We start from the raw sequence: 25,627 nt of genomic DNA on the forward strand, positions 1-25,627 counted from the left end.
GAGGGCCTCTGCCTGCACGTCCCATGGAGGCCTGGGGCTCCTCAGCTCAGGGGGTGAGGCTGTGAGGAGCTGTTCTGCAGCTCCCACCCACTCTGGGAACCCCTCTAACTAGGCTTTAGCTGACATCTACCAGACTGTCTGTTTCACTTCCACTTTGTGTTTAGTACAAAATATTTTCTAATTTCCCTTTGACTCATTGATTATTTAGAAATCTGTTAATTTCCAAGCATTTGAAGACTTTGCCCACAGATCTTTCTGTTACTGATATCTAGCTTAATCTCATGTGCTCAAAGGCCATACGGTACATGGCTCTCAACTCTTTTAGACTTGTTGGGGTTTATTTTCTGACCCAGGTCCACCTGTGTAGACTGGTGGATATTCCACATGCACTTACAACATGCTTCTTACTGTTTAGAGGTGAAGTGCTGCTCAATACTGATTCTACCTAGTTTGTCAATAGGTTAATCAATTCCTAATATCCTTTCTCATCTTCTGTCTGCTTGTTCTATATTCCTGAGAGAACAGTAGTGAGGTTTCCAATTATAATGGTGGCTTTTCCCATTTCTTTTTTCAGTTCCATCAATTTTTAGGTCATGTGTTTTGAAGCTCTAACATGGGGTGACTGGGTATGCATCTACTTTGTTTGACATTTTTTTTTTTTTAAATGCACTGGGGGTTGAACCCAGGGCCTTGCAGATGCCAGGCAAGCGCTCAACAACAGAGCCACATTCCCAGCCTGACATTAATATCTTGAATAGTGAACCCTTCTCCCTTTAACTTACCTTTTCTATTTAAGGTGGGCTTCTTGTCTGGAGCATCTAAGTGGGTCTCTCACTGTAAACTCTTACATTCCCCTAATAACGTATTACATGTTAGGTATATTTTTATATGCCTATTGGTTTCTCATGTTTTCTTTTTTGAAGGGCCTGTTCAAGTTTTTGCTCATTTAAAAAACTGAGTTATCTTTTTATTTCTTAGCATCCTTGACTTGTTCTTAATCTTAGACTAAAAAAAAAAAAAATTCTACATTTCACTGTCAATGATAGAAATTTAGGTTTTTCTTGTTCTTTATAAATTTGAGGAAGTTCCCACCTATTCCTAGTTTGTAGGGAATTTCTTAAAACTCGTGAATGGGCACTGGAATTTGTCAATGTTTTTTCTTTGTTTATTGAGATGTTCACATGATTTTTTCTTGTCTACTAATATGATGAAATAACATTACAATTTCGCATGTCCAATGCTGGATGCACAGGTGTGTACATCTGAACATGGGGAGAAATTCCAGCTGGTCGTGACCTACTATCCTTTCTATAAATTGCTAGATCCAACTTGAGAATGTTGTTTAGGATTTTAGTTTCTATATCCATGAAGGATACTGGTCTTGTAATGTCATCGTTTGGTGTCATGTTTTTCCTAGATTTAGGAAATATGTTAGGGAATGTTTTCTCCTTTTCTATTCTTTGGAAGAGTTTGCATAAGATGGGTATTATTTCTTCCTTAAATGTTTGCGGGAAGTCACTAGAGTGAAGCCATAAGGACTTGGAGTTTTCATTGTAGGAAGTTTTTTAATTGAAGTTGTAATTTCTTTAAAAGAGAAATTCAAATTTTCTATTTCTTCTTATGTCAGTTTCAGTAAATTATGTTTTTTTATAAAATTATCTATTTCATCATGTTGTCAGATTTACTGGCATACAATTCCTTATAATACCCCTTATTGTCCTCAGTGTCTGCAGGATCAGTGATGATGTTTCTATTTCAATGGGAGATATTGATAATTTGTTTTCTTTTTTCTTTTTTTGTACCAGGGATTGAACTCCACCACTGAGCTACATCCCCAGCCCTATTTTTTTTTTTTTTTTTTTTTTTAGAGACAGGGTCTCACTGTGTTGTTTAGCACCTCACTGTTGCCGAGGCTGGCTTTGAACTTGCGATTCTCCTATCTCAGCCTCCAGAGCTGCTGGGATTACAGGTGTGCATGTGCCACCTCGCCCAGCTTTCTTTCACTCTTTTTAAAGTATCTTGGTCAGTCTTTCTGGGCATCTTTCAATTTTATTAATATCTTCAAAGAATCAACCTTCATCTCCATTGATTTTCTCTTCTGTCCATCTGTTTTCTATTTCATTAATTTCTACTCTTTGTTATTTTCTCTTTTCTACATTCTTAGGTTTAACTCACTCTTCAATTTCTAGTCTCTTAAGTTCCCAGCTTAGATCACTGATTTTAAACCTTCCCTCTTTCTAGTATATGCAATTAAAGCTACGAATTTCTACCTAAGCACCACTTAAGCTACATCTCATGAAAGATACGTTATTTTTTTAGAAGGCATTCAGACTATCATTTGGTATTAGGTAAAAAATGGTCTTTTAGGAATCAGGGAAGAGCTGAGCAGAAAAGGATTCCAGGAGACCTCACGGGAGATGGCGATGCTCCATATCTTGACTGGGGAGCTGGATACACATTGCATTTTCAAAAATGCAATGCTCTATACTTAGACCTGAACTGTACACAACACTAGAAGACAGGTACCAGTCCCTCTCATAAGTAAAGAAATCTAAGGCCCAGATAGGTTAACTGTGTGTGTACCAACATCACACACTGAAGAGCCAGGGTTAACCCACTGCGGTACCACATACTCACACACACAGTGCACTCCACATTTAATGTGTGGTACCACACAAGGGCTTCTCCATCATCCTGTGTGAGATGGTTCAACTCAGTGAGCTTACCTTACTGCCATCAAACAGACAGAGGCGAACATGCCTGCTGAGCACCTGGATGCTCGTTCCCGGGAGAGGAATCATCTTACAGCTCCACAAGGTGAGGATCAAGGAAACACGACTTGGCCTTGACTTAATCTGAAAGAAAAACACAAAAACCTATTAATAGTAGTACAAATCCATTTCCAAAGCATCATTTGTAAAATACAGCTTAAGAAGATATACATAGAATACAAAAAGGAAAACTTTTACATGGATATACATACACAGAGTTTCAATAGTCTGTTCAAAATCAAACCCAGTTATTTCAGGTAAATTTTGCATAAAGTTATATTTGAAATATTTGCATTTTTTTCTTAACTACTTAAAAAACTTCAATGAAAGACTACTAGTACTAGCAGGTAAAATATATGACCTGACCCTTGAATCACTGTATTCTAGTCTCCAGATCCATTCCCATACGATGTGTGGAATTGTAGACAGTTACCCTAGCATGACAACCAAGATACCTGGCATTAATGTCACCTAGCTACCTCCTCTTTGGCTCTTAGATGCTTTGACATAGAATGTAATGTTTGGTCTGACTGTTCAAATCTATTTCACAGATAAAGGTCAGATTGTGAATAAATAAACTGGCATTCTGTATTTTTATTTTTAAACAACAGCTTCAATTAGCTAAACTTTACATTCTGCTTTATGATCACAAGCCTTTTCATTTAAATAATTTATATTGTTGCAAAAGATAAGATAATATCAATAATCTGTCACCTTTTTATTTCAGTAATGAGAGCTGGGTTTTTAGTTCCCGGGCACAAGTTCACGGCATTAACTGTGATCTGCTCAAGCACTGGTGCACCAAGCAGCCCCTCTCTACCCACTTGCAATACAGCACCTCCTACTAAGGCGCCAGTTGATGCTCAGGGTGAGAGGATTAGGGGCACCAAGTTCTGCACCCCCCTTCCTACTACCCCGGCCACCACTGAGGGGTAAAGTCAAGGTAAATGGGAAGGGAATGACATACTCTAATAATGCAGTTTATATCTGTTACAGGCAGATATAAAGTAGAATTAAAGATCAAGAGCATATTCTACTTCAAATACTGGGATAGCAAAAATCTTTTTTTCTTGGTGGTACCCAAAAAGTGTGCTCATGAAGTTCTGCCGACTTTTTCATTCCCACTCAACTAAGATCATGTCACTTCTACTCTTCCTGACGGAGCTGGCAGCTTCCCACTGCAAGAGATCTGAGATGAGCAGCTTGCAGAGAGCAAAGTCTGCTTAGCTCTCGGTCTCAGAGGTCTCAGTCCATGGTCGCCTGGCTCCACTGTTTTGAGGCCAGTGGCAAGGCAGGGAATCAGAGCGGGGAGCACATGGTGGCGTGATGTGTCACCTTGCAGCAGCCAGGAAGCAGATGAGAGAGAGGCAGGGGCTGGGGTCCCACAATCCCTTCATGGGTGTGGCTCAGCCATGTAACTTACCCTCACTAGGCCCCAGCTCCAGGTCCTACCGCCTCCCAATAGCCCCCAGGCTGGCAGCAAGCCTTGACCCATGGGCCGTGGGGCACCTATCCAAAGCACAGTGCTGGCCAACACTGACTGTGTTCTCATACTCTGCCAGGCACTGCCAAAGCCTTCATAAATTCTCACAACCGCTCGATGTTAGAAGGACTGTCATCCCTGTTCCCAGATGAAGACACTGAGGTAAAGCATGATGAACAGGGAGACTCAGTATTACATCCTTTGTGGCGATGGGAGGAGGGCAGAACCGCTAAGAGAAACCAGAGTCAGGGGACCAAGTCTAGGTGCTGCCTTGGCTATGTGAACACCACTGCTTTAAAGCCACATGTCACTCATGTGCTGGCCCCAGGACAACGGCAGCCAGGCTGCAGCTTCTCTGCTGTCGCTGTACTCACAGTGCCTGTCTTCGCGTCCCACATCAGATCTCTGAAGGCCAGCTGTGACGCCGTGAGCTCAGGTTGCAGAAAGTAACTTGCTCGAAACTGATTCCCTGAAAAAACAGCTTTCCTTTATTTTCTTATGAAAAGAATGAAATTCAAAACCAAAAGTCTAAGACATTATGCTACAAATTTAGGAAACAGATATTTCCAAAATGCCAAGGGGCTTACTAGCAACTTGCTTTCCAAGACAGATGAACCAAGATAGAATCATGCTCAAAATTTTAAGATAAAAACTGATAAAAGACTACTTTAAGATAGTTTTAAGGAAGATCTTAAAGAGTTTAGACCAACAACATGCTTCACAGTGAAGATGATTTATTCAAATATTTCTATAAAATGCAGAAATCTGTAACATTTTTTATATATTTTAGAAAAAATACATAACCATTAGTTTTGCTTCTTTTTTAAACTTTTTTAGTTGTTGATGTAACTTTATTTTTATTTATTTATATGTGGGGCTGAGGATCGAACCTGGTACCTCACACATGCTAGGCAAGTGCTCTGCCATTGAGCCCCAGCCCTGCTTCTTTCTTCACATATATGTTTTTAGTTGTAGAGGCACAAAATACCTTTATTTTATTTATTTACTCTTCCGTGGTGCTGAGGATGGACCCAGTGCCTCACATGTGCTAGGCAAGCGCTCTACACTGAGCCCAGCCCCAGAACCTAGTTTTACTTCTTAACACAAAAGTGAAGGAATCCATCCACAAAATGAACGAGGACCTTTTCAGCACTGAAGCCAGCGAGGGGGTAGGTCTCGTATTTGGGAACTTATAGTGGCACTTCTGCTATCAAGACCACCCAATGCAAGTGAACTCCCCCTCCACTCTGCCAAAAGGTCCTGCGCAGCACCGGAGATGGGTATGACCCGTCAGGAATGGAGCAGCCTACCTGTCCCCACCTCTATCCTGCTTTGGTGAAGAATTTTCTACCAAAAGTCTTTGATGTGTTCCAATATAAATAAAGCAAGCGGGGGCTCCATTCTTTGTTAGGAGCTAGACCCATCTGGTCAGCTTTGCCATTTGATGCCCCTGCTCTGAAACTGCTTTCCTGTGTTCTGAGGTCATCTCGTGGTACTTTTTAAACTATTAATTCCCAGCCAGCCCATCCCTCTGGAGGGAAGCCATTCCCTTGCCCACGCAGGATATGGGAGATACATAAGCATTTTTATACTTCTCTTCCATAGTTTATCATGAAGAACATTTATTATAAAATCACTTTTTTGTTTAAGAAATCATTTGAGTCCCTGCCCTGTGCCATGGGCTGTGCTAGGAGCTGGAAATGGAGCCGAGAATCCTTGTTGACCACAGCTGAGTGAGGGAAACAGAGAAGTAGGCACATGAGACTAGTGTGTGTGCTCACAGGGTGGGAGGGAAGCCGCGCTGCCAAGGTAGAAGGGACCCTGAGACTACAGGATGGGAAGCGGCAGGAAGGACCTTCCCAGCACAAGTAACCTTGAAGCAGCCCTTCCACCCACAGTGAACGGCTCAGGCACACAGGAGCCAGCCTGCCCCTCATGACTCCCCTTCAAAATGAGCTTCTAGACAAAAGTTGCCAAGTACCGGGAAATCCAGGGTGAACAGGAATCAGAAAGCCCACTGAAGACGCTCTAGGAGAGCCCTTGCTGTGAAGAGGAGCAGAGGAAGGGAGGCTTCCTCGCTGGGCCGGGATGGGCTGGTGGCACTGTGGTGCGCTGCTCACAGTGGTGGCAGGGGAAGGCAGGACAGGCAGGCTAGAGAGCAGGAAAGGGCTGGCAATTAAAGAGACTAGGGAAGGGCTGGAGCCCACAACACAGGTAAACAGAGGGTCCTCTCATAGAACTGGAGTCCTTGCTTATGGTCACAAGAGGGACAAGAAAAGGACGTGCTCCAAAGAGAAGTGAGACTCAGCATCTTCCTCAACTTGTTTTAGCTACCAGAGAAAAATTAGCCTCCAAGCATGGCTGCAGAGGCCGAACGCCACCGTACCTTCCTCCAGCAGCTGGGAGAGTGTGGAAGGCCTGAAGCCTGCGGGGATAGCCCCCATGCTGGTTAACACATCCACGGTGTTCATCTGCCGAGGAGAGGACAAACAAAAGTGGTCTGCTCATTTCCATCCATGATTCCTCACCTCCCCACTGTGTCCCTTCAGCACCGCAGCAAGCCCAACCCAACGGGAAAACACCACGTGCACATGTCGGGAGAGTGCTGCAACGTGACCCAATTCCTGAGAGGACGTGGCCATCACTGGATCTGCACTCTCACAAGGACTTGGGGCCCACATAGTGCTGGGCGCAGAGCTTTGTGTTTCTAGATCACTGCCTCAAGTACATTCTGACTGTAATGCTCCTGCTCCAGCCCCACCCCATACTGCACTGCCATTCAGCAGATGATACTGCTACTGACGTCCGAGGAGCTGTCAGGTGCTTTGCGTAAGTGCACCCCCAACCACCTGCACCGCGAGCATCTCCTTGGGAGTTAGAAGAGCAGTAAAAGGTCAGGAAGATGCTAACTGAACTGTTCATGGTGATTACTCACAGGGTGGAGAATTTTCATTTTGTCGTGTCATTTTTTTTAAATGACAGGATTACAGATAGTGTCTTACCTTTCTGGGTTTTTCAGACTTTTCAAATAATAACTAAAATCTAATGCCAGCCTTTGCCAAAATGATAAATAATCTGGATAGGATCAATAAGAAAGAGTAAGAGCTCTGAAATCACACCATGAATGAGATGATCTACTCTTCTTGTACAGAAGCCCTAATGAGAAATGCTGGTTGCAGCTCAGGCTTGCTAAGGCAGAAAGAGAAGCCTTCTGCCCTGCACCTTCCACACCTGAGCCTGGGTAGATCTAGGCAGTCTCGAAGAGTCTCCATCCTGGTTTGAATCTGAACTCAACCAGAACTATAGGTAATAAAACACTTAAAACATCCCAAATGTCTTAATTGCCAAAAATATTATAAGACATCAAATATAAAGTATTTTTTTTATTGATTGTTCAAAACTATAAAGTATTATTAATAAGACAGCAGATACCAACCTCTGAGATAGCTTTTTGAACAGCACTGCGGTGAGTATCAGTTCTGGGGAAATGAAAGAGCAGGTAAGTGCAGGCGCAGCCTCTGCCCCTCACCACACGAATCAGAGAACAAGTACAAACACTCAGTAGATTCTGAAGACCAAACAATCTCTAGGCGAGGCCAAGCTAGAACTAAATGCACTAAAAATAATTGCAAAACTAAAGTAGCCATGACCTTTAGGTCAACAATAATATGAAAAGCTCTCTAGGTATAAGTTGACTCCATTTCAAGAAAATCTTGCATTATTTTAATAGTAAAAATAAATAAAAAGTCGGCAGAAGCTGCTCGCTCTCCCGCGCTCTGTACCTCTGATTAGCTTCGGATTCACCCTCCGTCCCCCCGGTGTCCTCCTCACTGCCCTCTTCACTTGTCGCCTGCTCCTCTTCTTTATCACAGGGCTGGAAAAGTGTTGAAACAGGAAGTGCTTTCCAACTAACACAAAAATCAACCAATAAAAATGCTACAACTTTCAGAAACTTTCAGGCACAGAGGGGAATTTATATGTGACAGGGAAAAAAATTTCAACCTATGACTGATAACTTCACTATGTGAAACAATGACAAAGACTAAAGTAAACAGCAAATTCACCAAAATAAATCCCAGGTAGAATTTATTCAAATGAAAAAAATTAAAAGAATTACCTTTGATAGGAGAAAATAAATGTGGGGTAAAGCCCTTTGCAGTTATGATACCAAAATTTAAAAAATCATAAATGGAAATGCTAGCAGATTTCACTAATAAAAAATACACGCAGCTGAAGGTCAATAAAGAAACCATTAACACCAAGTTCTAAGGGTTAATTTTATAAAAAGCTCTTATAAATCAAGAAAAAGATTTTTTTAAAAAATTCATTTGAAAAATGGTCAAAGAAACTGAACTGGTTATCCACAAAGAAGAAATGCAAATGGTCGTAAATCATATGAAAGGATGCTCAGCCTCATTCGGAGTATCACAAGTACAAATAAAAACTAGGAGGCTGTTTTGTTGATCACATTGGCAAAGGCTAAGAAAGACTGGTACTGGCCAGCCTCGGCAGATGCATGGGGAAATAAGCCCTCTTAACATTGGAGGCCATAATTTTGCCAAGACAAAATTGGCAAAATAAATCAAGATATAAAGGTGTAAACCCTTTGAAGCACTGACAAGCATGTAGGATTTCACCCAAGAGGAACAACCAAGAGTCTACAAAGAGGTACATGCAGACTGATCCAAACAGGCTGCAGGTGGCCACCCTCCACCTCTTCCTCTCTAGCAGAACCGCTGACTCATCGGGCCTGCTGAGACTCCATCTGGCCAGCCAGCCTCCCTTGCAGCTAGGTGTGGCCTGGGGACTAAATATGCTGGTCGTGGAGACATGGCTGAAGTTTTCTAACTTCCAGAAAACTTTTTACCTCCTTAGATAGCAGCTCATATTTCTTGATTCTTTCCTCTTTTCCCTTTTGCTGCTCAGAATCATTAAAGGATTTGGCCACTGACTTAACTAAAGAGGTAACCCAGGAAGAGCTGCCTCACTTGGAGCTATGGAGTTCCAGGTGGGGCCTGAACCAGCACCAGAAAGCCATCTCCACACTCCTTCCATGGGTGGGAGAAGACGCAGCTACCTCAGGTGAGCTGCTTTGGGAAGATTTTTTGGTAATTCATAGAAGCTAATTTTAGGTTCTTTGTGGCATAATTGATGGTGATTATAGGTTGCAAACACCCTGAATAAATGTCACCACGAGCTGGAATGCTTGCTGCCTTCCAAAGGACAACCTAGACCTGTCCTGCATGGTGCACAGCCCTTCGCGTGGCTACTGAGCTCTTCACATTAGCACAGGTTGAGATGAGCTGTCCACGTAAACACACACTGGATTTTGAACCTAATATAAAACAAGTAACTCAATGTCCAAATATAGATCATGTGTTGAAACGATATTTTTGATATATTAGACAATATAAAATATTAAAAATAATTCCCCCTATTTGTTTACTTCTTAATGTGTGTAATGAAAATATATATTTGTGTCTTTTGCTGGCAAAGAATTCCTAAAACTCTTGGAATTTCCTGAATTTTTATTCATAAGAAGTTTTCTTATTCCTAAGAAGTTCAACCATTCTAGTGTGCAGGCTAGTGAGGTGCCTCTAGAGGACCCCCAGACAGCTTCAGGAAGGGATTAGAGGTTGGAACCTTCAGCTCTTCCTTCCAAACTTTAGGGAGGATGGAGGAGCCAGAGATTAAATTCATCACCAATGGTCAGTGATTTAGTTAATGAGAATAAACAAACTTCCATAGAAACCCCCGGGAGGGGGGGCTTGGGTATCTTCCAGGTGGGTGAATACACAAAGGCTTTGGGGAACAGCATGCTTAGGTCCTACATGCCCCACCTCAACATCTTGCCCTGTGCGTCTTCTTCACTGGTGTTCCTGAGTTGCATCCTTTATAATAAACTGGTACATCCAAGTATAGTTGTCCCGCAGTATCCTCAGGGGATTGGTCCCAGGAATCCCCATGGATACTAAACCTAAGGATGCTCTAGTCACTTATATAAAATGATACAGTATTTGCATATGACCTGTACACATCTTCCCACATACCTTAAATCATATACAAAATACCTATGATCTCTAACACAATGTAAATGCCAAATAAATGATTATTATATTGTATAGTTTAGAAAATAATGACAAGAAAAAGAATTGTACATGTTCAATATAGATGGAACTGTTTTAAGATATTGTTGCTCTGTATCCTCAGATACAGAGGACAGACTGGAAAGTGTTCTCCCAAGTTCTGTGAGTCACCCTAGGGAATCATCAGACCCCTGCAGAAGGAGAGGAGACTTCTGAATTTTTAGCCAGTCAGAAGTACAAGTGGCTGCTGGGACATGTGACTGGCATCTGAACAGAGGGCAGTCTAGTGGAACTATGCCCTTACTGTGTGACACCTGTGCTAAATCCAGGAGTTAAGGCCAGAATCCAACTGAGTTGCTGGACACTGGCTGGTGCTAAGGAGCTGATATGGAAAATGACACTCGTGGTGTCAGAGAATAACCCCGCCCCCCCGTCAGGAACTCAGTGTGGTCACTGGAAGACTTGGAATCCCGTGTGTGGTTTTCTTATTTCCATCCGACAGAGCTCATCCAGACAGGTGTCTGTACCACGCAGCATGTGCTGTGACTCAGGACCAACCAGGCATGGACAGTATGCCGATATCTTGGTAAGGGGGTCATGTATTTGTGGAAGTAAACACCAAGTGGATAGTGGCCATGTTTTATGATAATAAATGCCTCTTAGTTGTTATAAACACCACCAGCTCACAGAGCCACCTCCTGCTGAGAATGCTCCCGGGCTCACTTTCACCCGAGCTCTTCACAGGCCCCAGGACCTCAATACACAATGTCCTCCCCACGCCCTGTCTCTGTAAAACTAAATTTAAATTTCAAGTCATTCTCTAGTCAACTGATCCAAGAATATAGCTTAATGTTTAACTGAAAATGAGATCTATCTGAAGGAGAAAGCATAAACAACAAAGACTCACCTCCAGGTAGGTTCTGGGAATCAGACCTTCATTTCCTTTGCTGTCCTTAGCTATCCACCAACCATCAGGCTTCTTCTCAATTACAAGAAGAATTTCTCCTTTCTTAACGCAAAACAAAGTACAAATTTAAAAATAAAGCTCAATAGTCATGAGTAGCATTTCATTACTAATGCTTTAAAATATACACTGAAAAAAGGAAATATTTCCTTAATTCAATATTTATCCTAACTTTTATCAAATGCTTCCCTACTGCCATACCCCAATACCTTTGTGACTATAAATGAATTATTCCTTTGGGTTGCTCAACACACATTCAAATTCTACATGCAAATGGGGACCATTTCCACAAGCATTTATGAGGACCCTACTTATTCTAGCAATTTGATTACTGCAGAAAATATTTTTGAATTTGTAAGTCTCTCTTTGGAAAATTTCTTTCAGGAGTATCATATAAATCCCTGAAGAAAAATGATTCTATTAAGTTAAGCCCTATTTTGAAACAAAAATAGTTTACCCAATGTTCCTACCTACCTAATCCATGTTTTCAACAATACTTGTCCATTGAAAACAATACTTCTTCATGTACGAAGTATAATCCATCCTTGAAAAACAGTAATTTCCACTACTGAAGACATGTAAAAGCAAAGACTTTCTTAGAATATACATTATTATTTAGTATTGGTGGCATTTTTCCAGGAAAAGTTAAAAAAAAAAAACTTATGAATTAAAATGTATTAGCTGAGTGCAGTAGCACATGCCTGTAATTTCAGTGACTTGGGAGTCTGAGGCAGGAGGACTGCAAGTTTGGGGCCAGCCTCAGCAACTTGGCAAGGTTCTAAGCAACTTAGCAAGGGGCCCTGTCTCAAAGTAAAAATAAAAAAGGGGTGGGGACGTAGCTCAGTGGTAAAGCACTCCCAAGTTCAATCCCTGGTACCAAACCAAACAAAAAACAATAAAGATATTAGTTGTACAACATTCTTGCATATTTTACTATTAATGAGTGTCACACTTTGAAGTTAAACAAAAGATCAAGATTTATATATTCAATAAAAATTTCTTTGAATCATTTCACTAGCAGAAAACTGTCTCAAATCCTTTACAAACCACACCTGCATGGCTGAGGCTGTAGCTCAGGGGTAGATCACCTGCCCGGCTAGGCCAGGTCTGATCCCTGCTCTGCATAAACAAAAAAGACCCCACAACTTCATTTTTCTATTCCACCTGCCACTTATCTATGCACAGGCCTAGAATGGACGTGCGCCCCTTCAAGTCTAAGCCAACAGGAAGAAGAGTGATAGTGCTCCCCTACCTCAGCTAGGACACTGCCTAACCCACCTGAATAACTTGGTACAGATGACATTCAGAAACTAATTATAAAACTTTACCCCTTGTTAAGATCTATCAACACTAAAGCCACTTCAAAAAACCTTTAGAACAGGTAACTTTAATAATAGACTCTCACATAACTACTGCTTGTAAATCATAATTCCTTATTTAAACAGACTGAGCCTTTAGAAACATTCTCCTTACACTAGGTCCCCTTCTTCTCTACTTACCTTAAATGTAAGGTCCCCAACTTGCTGAGCAGTAAAATCTCCAAGAGCAATGTATTTTCTACTTGTTTGTTTAGGAGATTCATTTTCTTGTTCCTCTTCCTCTTCTGATTCTTCTTCCTCTCCACCACTTTCTTCCATTTCGTCATCATCTTCATCTTCTTCATCTTCCTCAGAAGAATCCTCATCTTCCTCTTTGTCAGTAAGCACATCAGTTCTACAAAAAGCATTTGTATGAGGAGATCTCTTGAAAAAACATGCGAGTACAAACCCAGTTGGAGCAGAACCTCTGTACCTTGAAGAACTGTTCCATTTTTGCAGCTGGCCAAAAAAAAAAAAAGCAATGAAAGGAAAGTACAACTAATGGTTCCCACAACCGTGCTGAGCACACGTGACCTGAAGGACTGAGGGTGGACAAGGAGCCGGTTGATATGAGCGAGGCCTGTGCTACAAGAGCACCCTACCCACGGCCTGGGTCCCCCATTCAGGACACGCTGCTTGAGCGCTCTCACACAGTGCTTGAAACACAAGTGGGGGTTTTGATTCTGGCTCTCTCTCTTCCGTGGGTGACTTTCTTGTAAGCTCTCCCTTTCTCATAAATAAAGTTGAGATAACAACAGAACCTGACTCCTAAGGCTGTCATGAGGATCAGGTGAGTGACAATCCATAAAGTGTTTAGAACAATGTCTGCCTGCAGTGAGCTTCCCATCAGAGCCAGTTAGGATGAGGGCTGAGGCAGTGGCTCAGTGGTAGAGCTCTTGAATGTATACTGGAGTATCTGGATATATCTAGAGCCATTTATCTTCATCACTATTGTATTTCTTTCCTCTTAATCAGTGTTGCTAAGAATTTATCAATTTCATTAATATTTACAGAAAAGTCAATGTTTGGCTTTGCTGATTGCACCTACTGTTTATCTGTTGATGTCACTGTTTTCTGTTCCCATTGTATTTTTTCCTTTCCCTTGGGCTTACCTTGTTCTTTTTCTGGCTTCTTAAGTTAACAACTTCAATAATTGATTTTTGGTATCTTTTAAAATTATTCATTGAAGCTATGAATTCCTTTCTAAGCACTACTTTGGCTGCAACCCATGAGTCATACATACTTTTTAAAATATTCTTTTTAGTTGTAGTTGGACATAATAAATAAAGGTATTATGTGGTGCTGAGGCTCAAACCCAGCGTCTCACACATGCTAGGCAAGCACTCTACCGCTGAGCCACAACCCAGCCCCAGAGTCATACATTTTTATCATTTGAAATATTTTCCAATTTCCAGTGCAACACTTTCTTGAATTAATGGGTCATACAGATAAAGTATGTAACTTAATTTGCAGACTTTTAATGATATCTAGTTATTTTTCTGTCACTGAGCTTTAATATATTTTTTTTTTTTAAAGAGAGAGAGAGAGAGGGAGAGAGAGGGAGGGGGAGGGAGAGGGAGAGAGGGAGAGAGAGAGAGAGAGAGAGAGAGAGAGAGAGAATTTTTTTAATATTTATTTTTTAGTTTTCAGTGGACACAACATCTTTGTTTGTATGTGGTGCTGAGGATCGAACCCGGGCCGCACGCATGCCAGGTGAGCGCGCTACCACTTGAGCCACATCCCCAGCCCGCTTTAATATAATTCTAAGAGATCAAAAAATATATACAATTTCACTTCTTTGAAATTTATTGAAAATTGCTCTCTGGTCCTATATGGCTCATTTTGGCTAATGTTATATGTTCACTTGAAATGAATGCATATTATTTATTTGCACAGATTTTATAGTTGTGGTGGAAAAGTTAAGTAAAATATCAGCTATTCTGTCATTCTTAATGCTAGAATTCAGTGAAAATTCTAGAATCTTTGAGTCAATATTTTTAGCATTTTTCCCACAGTGTAAAAAGCTGGGGAACAGCATTTGAAGGGTCTAAATAATTGATATTTTGTTGCTCCCTACAAATTGGGTTTGTTTATACCTACAAGTCTTTTGTAATTTGTAAGAGATATTATTAACATTCTCTCCAGCAGAAAAACAATTATGTGTCTACTTCAAATTTTTAAAAAAACATTTATAAGAAAGGGGACCCTGTCAGTAGACACTGCAAGTCATTTTCCTTACCCATCAACACTGACACTCAGGGCATCACCCTAGTTATTTAACACTTGTTTACATAGCTTCTCGCACCTCTGTTTTGCTTTCCCAACTACATCTTGAGGGCAAAGACTAGGACGTGCACATCTTTACATCTCTCTTGGGATTTGACGTGTCCTATCATGCACAATAACTGCTCATTATTCAGACCATTGTTGTCATTTCTTCATATCTATGCTGTTATGGCATATATTTATTTCAGAATGTAAAAATGATAGCAACATAATATCTGAAAGAAAGGAATGAAGGCAAGAAGATGGCATACTCAATTCTATGTTCTCTGCTTGTGGTCACAGCAAGCGCCTGCAGCTGTTGAGTGAGCTTGTCCAGAAAATTCTGCTCTTCCTCCTTTCTCTGATTATAGTTCCCGACAGGTGCAGACTCATCCGCCTAGGAGAGAATATTTCATTGAAAAATGAATTTTAGTTTCCTAATTACATTCATTTTAAAAAAATAACAATAAAAACCACAATAAGTGCTGTAGGACAAAATAAAGACTAGTGTGAGATTATACTTACCTTAGGGAAATACATCAGAGTTAAAAGAAATGTAGTTAAAGTAATTGAGTTGGAATGCAAGCCAAATGAAAACACAAAACCACATGGTTTTGTTTTCGTTTTGTTTCTTGCTGAGCACTGCAGACACTCTAGAGTCAAGTAGGAGACAGGGTCTGACAGGATATTGGCTCCAGAGTCAGAAAGGGGAGGGCTGGTCCCAGGTTCTGCCGCTTACTGACAGAGACATTGTTTCTTCACCTTTGAAGGCTGTTTTCCCATCAGTGAAATGGGTTAACTAGGTTTTCAAACTCGGGGCGAGCCTGCCTCCTGCGTTGAAAAGTTCTGTGTCACTGCAGAAATGCAGAAGAGACACTCAGATGCAGTAACAAGGATTCAGACACAGGCAGGGGACACTTTCAGGTGACTTCCACTTGCTCCATGAGCCTCTAGCCCTAGACACGTAGATGAAACTCAGGCCCATACAAAAAAAAAAAAAGTCCTGAAGGGATGGCCAAGGGTAAAGCTTGCTCCTCCAATCTGGCAGTCATTGCTGTGAGAGCCACCACCGAGACCAGACTTCCTTCCACTCACCCGGGGCTAGACTCTACCTACAGTGGGATTAAAATCAAAATGGCTCTAAACTGCACCTCATCTAAGTTACACATTTGAAAGGCAGTGTCTGGGTTTCTGGGTCCTTAATGCTGAAGAGCTTAGCAGGGCTGGAGGTTCTCTTCTGCTCTGAAGCACACCTGGGAGACCATGCCCCCACTCAGCACCTCTGGGTTGGGCTTTATTTCTAATGCAAACCCAGGAACTTACCGACTCCAATTCATTCCTCTTAGTGAAAATATTTATATAAAAAGTTTTTTTCTAATATGATTCACATAATACTTACTTTTCTTAGCTTTTGAAGAACATTTTTATTCTCATCTATTGCCTGTTTTAACTGGATACATCTAAATTTTTAAAAAGAAAGAAAATATAATGATTTTTCTGTTGTCACAATTAGAAAGCTATTTAAAAAAATCATTCAATCACTAAGCAGGCAAGGCCATTGGCTACTGTTAAGAATAATGTTTAAAAATCCACATGTAAAAACCTTTGTACCCATTGCTTTAGATGATCCAAGGGGCGCTCCAAGGCCCTGGGCAGGAAAACCAGGCTCAGAAATGTCAGGGACCTGGGGCCTCAGTCTCCTGAGTCTAAAATGAGGAGGGGCTCTGCGTTCTAAGACGCCTCCCCAGCTCTACAGTTCCCAAGGCCAAGGAACTGGACATGAGACACAACTGACCCCCACCACAGCTGTGTAAGTCTCCCAACAAGCCCGACTCCAGGCAGAGAAAATAAGGTTCTAAAAAGAACCACAGTGGGTCCCTGGGAGGGCAGCAGGGAGGGAAGGTGGGCACTCAGACTCCGAGTGGGCACTCGGACTAGTGGCAGTGGCAGTGGCTGCCTCTTCCTGCCACTGCCACTACACACCCCTTTTGAACAGGCTCTCGGGACAGGTACAATGCTTTGGGCTACAGAGACAGCTCATATATCTCAGTTTAAGTCTCAGACACCCAGAGAAGAGATACAAAAAATGACCAAAAATGGGGTACAACTGATGACAGCGGAGCTTTCCTTCTTTTTCTTGATACTAAGGATTGAATCCAGGAGCACTGAACCACAGAGCCACATCCCCAGCCCTTTTCTGCATTTTATTTAGAGACAGGGTGTCCCTGAGTTGCTTGGAGACTCACTAAGTTGCTCAGGCTGCCTCATGATCCTCCTGCCTTAGCCTCCTAAGCCACTGAGATCACAGGTGTGTGCCGTGGCACCCAGAGGAGTTTTCAAAACCCAAATCTTTTTTTAGTATTCGGAGCCCTGGCTTTTCTCTCACTCTCTGAAAAGTGACTTCTGTGTTATTGGAGCTGTTTTTCTCTTACAGATGTGAGTGAAATGACATAAAGTAACATAAAAGGGAAAAGGGGTAGGAGTCAAAAGTCCTTTGTGAAATGGGCAGAAAACGAGAAATGGCAACATGAAACTGGTTGACCCTGCCAGGTGCCTGCCCCAAACCCTCCTCTGGCTTCCTCTATCCTGTGACCTGCCCTCTGTTGGCACCTCTGTTCTCAGCCTCCACTGCAGGTGGTGGGGGGACACCTGGGCTGGCCAACAGAACATAAAAGAGCATGCTCAGGATGCCCCCTGCCCCCAGCCTCTATAGCAAGGCATTAAGAAACCCCCTCCCCTTCCTGCTCTTAAATACTGCCCCCTAAGGACTTTGCAATTCTGAGGACAGACATCATCAACAAGCTGAGGCTGGCAGAATAGACAGAATGTGACCAACCGCTGGTCTTGGGACATCAGGAGCCACTGACCCACCCGGGAGAATCCAGCAGCAGAGTTTTGTCAGATGAGATTTAGTAAAGCTGCTTATTTTGACAGATGTCCTGTTGAATGAAAGAACTCAGAAATCTCACTTGAGAGCCAGAGTGCAAAATGATTTTTTTATAATACACAATCCAAGAAAATAATTACAATTATCTCCTTCATATCTATAAAATTATCAAATCCTCAAACAGCCCAGATACTTAAGATTCCTGGTTCAGGATAAAAACTAAGCACACACCCATCTTCGCTGCCTCCTGAAACCGAACAAAAAATGACTAAAGTGTTTTCGAAGATAATAACCCCAAACAGCAAAGAATGGGAAAGGATCATGGGCCAGCAAGAGAGGGCAACAAATTTCTGCTTCATGGAAAAAACAGAAGCATGTTCTTTTATCAAGTGACACTCTTATCAAGTGTCACACAGGCACAAGGGACACCCGGCAGAACACTCCAGGATCATGAAGGTCTGTCTAGGATGCACATGGGTGCACATTTAGGGAAATCAATCTTAAAGCCATCAGGGGTCTTTGTATTACTCAGGGAAAGAGCAAAGATTCTCATTAAGTTTACATTTAGTTAAGGCTCTTTTGTAATAAATGTAGTAACTTTTTAAAGTTTATTTACAGAAATCCTGAGCCTGTTAGCTCTCTTCTCTTATCTCACCTTCTGTTTTCCCACTGAACCAGAAGATTCTTCTTAAAATATAATAATAATAATAATAATAATAATAATAATAATAATAATAATAATAATAAATGATTTGGGGAGAATCATAATTACTAAAGAACTTTCCAGCACACCTATTCCTGCACTGAAGGCTCCTCAGACTAAAGGCTGGTTCCTGACCCCATGATGAGCCCTGTCCACCTACCTGCAAAGAACTTGATTTGCATTCAGCATATGGTGCTAACAGGAAAGACACCAAGAAATGCCACAGTGGAAGAACCCGAGAAAGGGCTCTAGAATAACCAACCCAGGCTCACATTCTCAAATAAAAATGAATAGCAAAGGGCCACCAGACTAAATAAAGAAAACCAGCAACATAAGGATAAAATGTAAAATAAATAAATAAATAAATAAATAGGAATCCGAGCACCAAGGAAGCAAAGACAATTCAAAGAACAGAAGAAAACTTAAAAACAAACCTAAGCATGGAAGGAGAAAATCTGAAAGCAGGAATATGATACTATAAAAAAAAAAAAAAGATTGAAAACAAGAAAAAACACTAGTAAATGAACAACATGATCAGTAAAATAAAACATTCATAGAAGTTATAAAAATTTTTGTTAGTGTTTTATTTGGAATGTCTAATGGACTTAATTGTGGCTGCTACACAAAATACTGTCAGTATTTGTTACCCAATCCTCAATTACAATTCCATTTAGGAGAAAAAAAAAGTCAAGAGAATCTCCCAGGCATAAGAAAAAGACAAGCAACAAAAGTATTCATGAGAGGTTTAGAAACCTAGACAATCTATCCAAGATATTCAATACCCGACTCAAAGATGTTTCAGAAAAAAAAAGATAAATGGAAGTAAAGAAGTGATCTTTAGTAAAATAAAATTTCCCAGAGCTCATGAGAAATATATGAGTTTTCAAAGTGAAACTATCCACTTGGTGCTAAACAGATAAAAACAATGCCAAAATATATTGTGCTAAAATTTCAAAACACCAAGGCTGAAAAGTCAACAGGCTAATTATTAAGGAACGATAATTGGACTTACCAGCATCACTGCATACAAAGAAAACTGAACAATGCCTTCAAAAGTTTTAGTAGCAATTATTTTAAATTCTATAACCAGCTAACTATTAATCAAACATAAGGGCAAAATGACATTTTCAGACTTGCAAACATCAGTGTGAATTTTTAAGGGACTGTGAAGGGATCATTTTATTCACAAGCTAACTATGGCTTAAAAATACTTATTATTGCCAGGCAGGGTGTCACACATCTACAATCCCAGCAACTCTAGAGGCTGAGGAGGAGGATTGAAAGTCTGAGGCCAGCCAGGGCAACTTAACAAGACCTTGTCTCAGAAGAAAAAAATAAAAAGGACGAGGGATGTAACCATGTGGCAAAGGGGCCTGGGTTCAATCTCTTCTCCCCATAAACACTTAATATTTTTTATTTTGAGAGAGAGAGAGAGAGAGAGAGAGAGAGAGAGAGAGAGAGAGAGAGAGAATGAATTTTTAATATTTATTTTTTAGTTTTCAGTGGACACAACATCTTTATTTTATTTTTATGTGGTGCTGAGGATCGAACCCAGCGCACGGCGCATGCCAGGCGAGCACGCTACCGCTTGAGCCACATCCCTAGCCCCAACGCTTAATATTTTTTAAAAGAAAATTCAAAACTTAGCTTTCCCCAAGGCTTCAAATATAGTCTGTATATATTATTTTGTTTTTAAATCTAGCAAAGCAAGCACGATTACCTTTATTATTTTCTTCACTATTATTAATTAACTTAATTTGAAATAATTCCTTAAACAATCAATCCTGCCAATAATGGTAAATTAAATTCCATTTGACATTTTAACAATTATTTATATTTTACTTTGCCTTTAGGCACTTTGAATTCCTGGCTTAAGTAAAACTTTTCCAAATACTTCTAATAAATAATTTAAGTTAATAGAATGAATCTCATGCCCTTTTCTTTTCTTCCCCATGGTCTTATTACTTAAGTATTTACTATTTATCTCCTGGTGCCCCTTCTCATGTTCTTCTGAATGCTATAAACTCTTCAAATACCCCCAAATATGCAGATTTACTTAATGATGTTCTGAACTTAATGCAAAAGTGTTAGCAGTCTAGTTCAGTTTAGTTCGTTATGTCTATTTAATGTTAAAATTTCCCAGGGATTAAAACCAGAAACTACTTACTCATATAGAGAACACAGTATCTTTTCAAGAAAATTAAAGGTCATTATCTCAAGCAAAGACAAATTGCTTCTAGCAAGATTTCTGATCATTTCTGGGCTACATGAGCCAAGGGCCTAGGGTAATTCTGCGTGAGCCACCCCAGTGCATTCTGAGCAGATTTTAGTTGCTGCACAATAGCAACAAGCCCACAACCACTAGGTGTAGCTGGTTCCTTCTAGACCTTCATGACATCACCGTGCAATCCTTCCATTTGGTTGTAATGGACTAAACCCTGCACCTCTGAGATTCTCGTCAAGTGCCCTCCCTTGCTTCAAGGAATTCTGCATTTCTTAGCCACCTTAAAACATTTTCATAGGCTCCCAACTTTAGTGTCTTAAAGCCAAGTAATGCTAGATGCATTAACTAACTGCTGTGAGCCTTGATTTTCTTATTTATGTTAATAAGTACCTTATGGTATTATTGAAAAAATTTAAGAAAAAGTTTGAGGAGTACAGACTATAATGCCCGGCACATACAGGGTATAAAATAAATGAAGGGTGCTTCTTTTTAATATTTACTATTCTTTATTTGATCTTATCATTTCAAATTAAGACCAAATAAATATAGATAATGATAGGAAATATTTAAAAGTACATTTTAGAAAATCTTATTCACTGTTACCTCAATATTATCTACCATTATTATTTTGTCTTTTGGGTGAAACATAGATAAATAAAAAGAAAAAGCAAGAAAGGAAGGGAAAGAGGGCAAGAAAGTCTCAAACAACTTCTGTGCCTTAAATCCAACTCATTGAGATATAAGTATAGTCCCGAGAAAATCCAATAATTGAGCATACTTTACCTTTGGTAAATATCTCGACTTTTATTAGGTTCTAGAGCTTCTTTCAATCGGCTCTCAGAAAGCAGACTATCAACCTACGGCAAACGGAGACAGTTTAAAACATCATATTAAGTTATGATTCTTACATTTCAGTTATGTCTATTGTCTTAGGAAATAAAAATTTACTTTTCTCCCCTTATGAAATAAACACTTTTAGGCATACAATAAAGTCGAAAGAACTTTATAGCAAATACCTATATGCCACTACCTCGATTCTACTGTTCACATTTTACCCTACTTATTTGGTCTATCTATCCATCAACCCACTTTATTTTTATGCATTTTGAAGTCAACCGCAGTCACCAGTACACTGCCCCCTAAATAATGTGCTATAGGTACCACTAAGAGAGCTGAATATTTGATGTAAAACATACAAAGACATGCACAAACCTAAAAGGTATGTCTGCTGCATTTTGACAAACATGTGTGTTTATAACTGAAACCTCATAGAAGAACTCCAATGTCCTTTCTAGTAAATTCCATCCCATTCCTCCTGAGACAAACTTGTCTTGATTTTTTTCCACCCTAAATTTTGCCTGGTCTTGAACTTTTATATAAATGAACTTGTACAGTATGAACTCTTGTCTACATGAACCATGTAATGTTATGCTTCCACACTGTTGTATCATAAGTTTATTCCTTATTACCAAATAGTATTCATTGCATCGAATGTTACATGACTTTGTCCTGACTTCCTGTGTTACTAAAGACTACTTGCATCTTTGTCAATGTACCCCTCCAAAAAGGCACACCTTTGGTTTCTTTTCTGCAGATTATGTGGAAAAGATAAAGTAGATAAAAAAGTAAATTACACTAGCTTCTTCTCTGTCCTTATTATTTGGCATCCACCTCAGTTATTTACAAAATTCATACACTCAGTGACCCAAATAGGAAGCTGATTCCTTGTCCCATGGATACCATGCTGGAAATTTATTCCACTTTCTTTTTTCTTTTTCAAGAGAGAGAGAGAAAAAAAAATTTTTAATATTTATTTTTTAGTTTTCGGTGGACACAACATCTTTATTTTATTTTTATGTGGTGCTGAGGATCGAACCCAGCGCCCCCAGCGCATGCCAGGTGAGCACATTAGCACTTGAGCCACATCCCCAGCCCCGTCCACTTTCTTTTCAGGTCTCTTTTGTGGATACAGGAAAGAATGAGCTAATACTATTAAAACGTCCTTTCCAGATATTCAAGGTATCAAGTGGTTCCTGAATCAATTTGTCTCCAAGTTGAATAATTTTGTAATCATCTTTTATTTTTGCTTTACTAACTGCTTTTATAGTTTACTTTTGAAAAATTTCCTGGTTCTCTTAATGTCCCACTAAATTTAAAATTAAGTGCAGAACCACAGTAAGTTACCAGTAAGTAAGTCAATACTCCATCAAGTTTTATTTTTCATTTCTACCAGGAGACAATTTTGCTTTTGCTGTACCACTGTGATTCCAATACAAAGTCACTTAAATATTTATGTGCCAAATTCTTTGGTACATTTTAAAATTTATTTTTTTAAATTCTTTTTAGGTACCAGGGATTGAACTCAGGGGCACATGACCCCAGCCCTAGTTTGTATTTTATTTAGAGACAGTCTCACTGAGTTGTACAGCACCTCATATTTGCTGAGGCTGGCTTTGAATTCACCATCCTCCTGCCTCAGCCTCCAGAGCTGCTGGGATTACAGGCCTGCATCACCGTGCCTGGCTTATTTTTAACTGATATAAAATAATTTTATTTAGAGTAAAAATCTTGGCAATAGATCCTTTTTACAAAATAAAATTAGCAAACTGATAAAGAATCTAAAAAAATGAACCTATTAATTGCTATTTACTTTTTTTTTCTCGCAAGGTAATAGACCTGGGATGAAATGGCACACACCTATAATCCCAGCTACTATGGAGGCTAAGGCAGGAGGATCACAAGTTCAGGGCCAGCCTCAACAATTTAGCCAGACTCTGTGTCACAATAAAAAATAAAAAGGGCTAGGGATGTGGCTAAGTGGTGGAGCACTTACATGCCTAGCATGCACAAGGCCCCAGATTTATCCCCAGTACCACAAACACAAATAAATAATAAAAGAGCTGGGATGTGGCTCAGTGATAGGGCACACCTGGGTTCAATCTCAGTACTGGAAAAAAAAAAAAAGGCACAGGCATTCGGTGTACTTAAAAATGAGAAAAAACACTACTCCCAGCATTCCACCACAGAGATACCATTTCAGCATATTTTCTTTTATATCTTTTTCATGTACTATATATAGAAAAACGTCATTAAGATACCTTTTATTCCGTTTTGTTTTTGTTAACTTGCCATTTGATCACAAATATTTTCCCTAACACATTAAGATTTAACAAGTTTAGTAATAGTATTATTATATCCCATCAAAAGTTATTCATTCCCCTATTACTTCTCATTAAAGTGTATCATTTTTTCTATTAAGCAACAATGAGACCAGTACTTTTACTATCTATCAATCTCTGTCCCAACGTTTCATTATTACATAGGGCAGGTTTCTGGAACTCCACTACCCAGCCTGGGCGCATGCACATGGGCTACACCTCGTCACAGTGCTTTCCAGAAAGCTGAACCTGACACCCTGGAGCAGCGAGTCTAGGTGCCAGGCCGGCCACGCCTTCCCCAAGACTGAGAGTGGCCATTTTCACAGTCTTTGGGAGAGTTCATCTCCTTTGCCACTGGTTTATCTTTGAAGTTAACTTTCATGCTGACATCACTTGTGTGTCCTCTAGTTAACGTCCCTGCTCGCCCTCCAGGTCCTGCAGTCCTGACACAGTAGGACTCTTCCTGAGGCTTGGGCCCCAAGAGCGGTGGCTCCAGGGACAGGGACCCCGGAGAGCGCGGGGCGGGCGCGGGTAGGGCAGCTCCAGCGCAGCCCTGGGCTGCAGACCCGGCGGCTGGGGGCCGTCAGGGCGGGGGACGCGGTCTGTCGTGGACGGTCGGGAGGTTCCGTGGGTGGCCGGGCCGGGCGCAGCGCGGGCTGGAGCGGGGTTTGGAGCTGGGAGGCCGCGGGTGCGGAGCGTTTGGGTCGGACGCCGGCTCCCAGGGAGTGGGGTCGCTGGGAGGAAAGCGCCGCGGCGCCCCGCGCCCCCTCGCCCACCCCGGGGTGCGCCCGGCCCCACCGTACCTGCTGCTTCAGCTCCTGACTGCGGCGCCGCACCGCCTGCAGCGGATCCCGCGGCCGGCGTGGCAGCATCTCCTCCGCCGCGGCGCCCGGCGCCCGCCGGTTGCCAGGGAGACTAAGGCGGCGCCGGAAGATGACGCCACGCTGTGCCCGCCCTCTAGCCCCGCCCACCTGCCGACTGCTGGTGGGAAGAAGGCGAGAGCTGTAGCACTCCCGCCGCGGTTGCCGACTCGCGAAGCCTCGGGTGTGCGAAACTACACGTGCCACAGCGTATCGTTATTACCTCGGGTTGGGGTGCTGTTTTATGCTGTTGGCTCATGCCAGTCTCACTGAGCAAATCTTAAGATGCGATTTGAGCGTTTTAACACTTTCATAACTACAAGAACTGTCCAGTGTAGCCTTCACCGGGTGCATGATTTTGGCGCATACTGTTGCTTTCAAAGTCACTTTTTAGTTATTTGTCTTCTGGGATATGTCTGTAGTTTCTCTCCATTCTGATTTTGCACGTCGTCCATCTGAATTCTGGGAGGATGGTGATTCTGTTCCAAGCAAATCTGTGAGCAAATAATGCATCCTCACCTTGATCCCCAGTTTGCAGGCACTCTTAGGAAGCTGGTAATAATAATTCCCCAAGCTGGGCTGAATTCTGTAAATCCAATCCCCAAACTCCACTATGGCAACATTGTACTTGAGCAAGAATGACAGACCCAGCTAACCTCCCAAATGATGGACCACATTAATATAAGTGTGTGTTCTTCATAACTATACATAAATTGATTCCACAGGTCAGGCCAAACTGTCACATTTTTATTATATACTTCTTTCTTCAAAAATGATAGAAAAGTCCATAAAGCCAAGTACTGCCTGTATTGCTTGCAACTTGGGAGGCAGAACTGGGAGGATCACAGGTTAGATGCCAGCTTCAGCA

The 25,627-nt window shown here is 41.2% G+C and overlaps 1 protein-coding gene across 1 annotated transcript in view; it reads right to left on the reverse strand.

Moving 5' to 3' along the window:
• Window positions 1–24,813, reverse strand: part of NPHP1 (nephrocystin 1) — a 47,490-nt gene extending 22,677 nt beyond the window's left edge. The window contains exons 1-11 of the mRNA XM_081265519.1: window positions 24,703–24,813; window positions 21,525–21,598; window positions 16,327–16,387; window positions 15,200–15,324; window positions 12,804–13,017; window positions 11,248–11,349; window positions 8,037–8,128; window positions 7,691–7,733; window positions 6,641–6,725; window positions 4,629–4,723; window positions 2,727–2,855 (exon numbers count right to left, since the gene is read on the reverse strand). Coding sequence (XP_081121645.1) covers window positions 2,727–2,855; window positions 4,629–4,723; window positions 6,641–6,725; window positions 7,691–7,733; window positions 8,037–8,128; window positions 11,248–11,349; window positions 12,804–13,017; window positions 15,200–15,324; window positions 16,327–16,387; window positions 21,525–21,598; window positions 24,703–24,771 — 1,089 coding nt within the window. The 5' untranslated portion in view covers window positions 24,772–24,813. The remainder of the gene's footprint in view (window positions 1–2,726; window positions 2,856–4,628; window positions 4,724–6,640; window positions 6,726–7,690; window positions 7,734–8,036; window positions 8,129–11,247; window positions 11,350–12,803; window positions 13,018–15,199; window positions 15,325–16,326; window positions 16,388–21,524; window positions 21,599–24,702) is intronic.
• Window positions 24,814–25,627: the final 814 nt, after the last annotated feature.

The sequence above is a fragment of the Spermophilus citellus genome, assembly GCF_964194105.1.
Source record: "Spermophilus citellus genome assembly, chromosome: 13".
Lineage (NCBI taxonomy): Eukaryota > Metazoa > Chordata > Mammalia > Rodentia > Sciuridae > Spermophilus > Spermophilus citellus.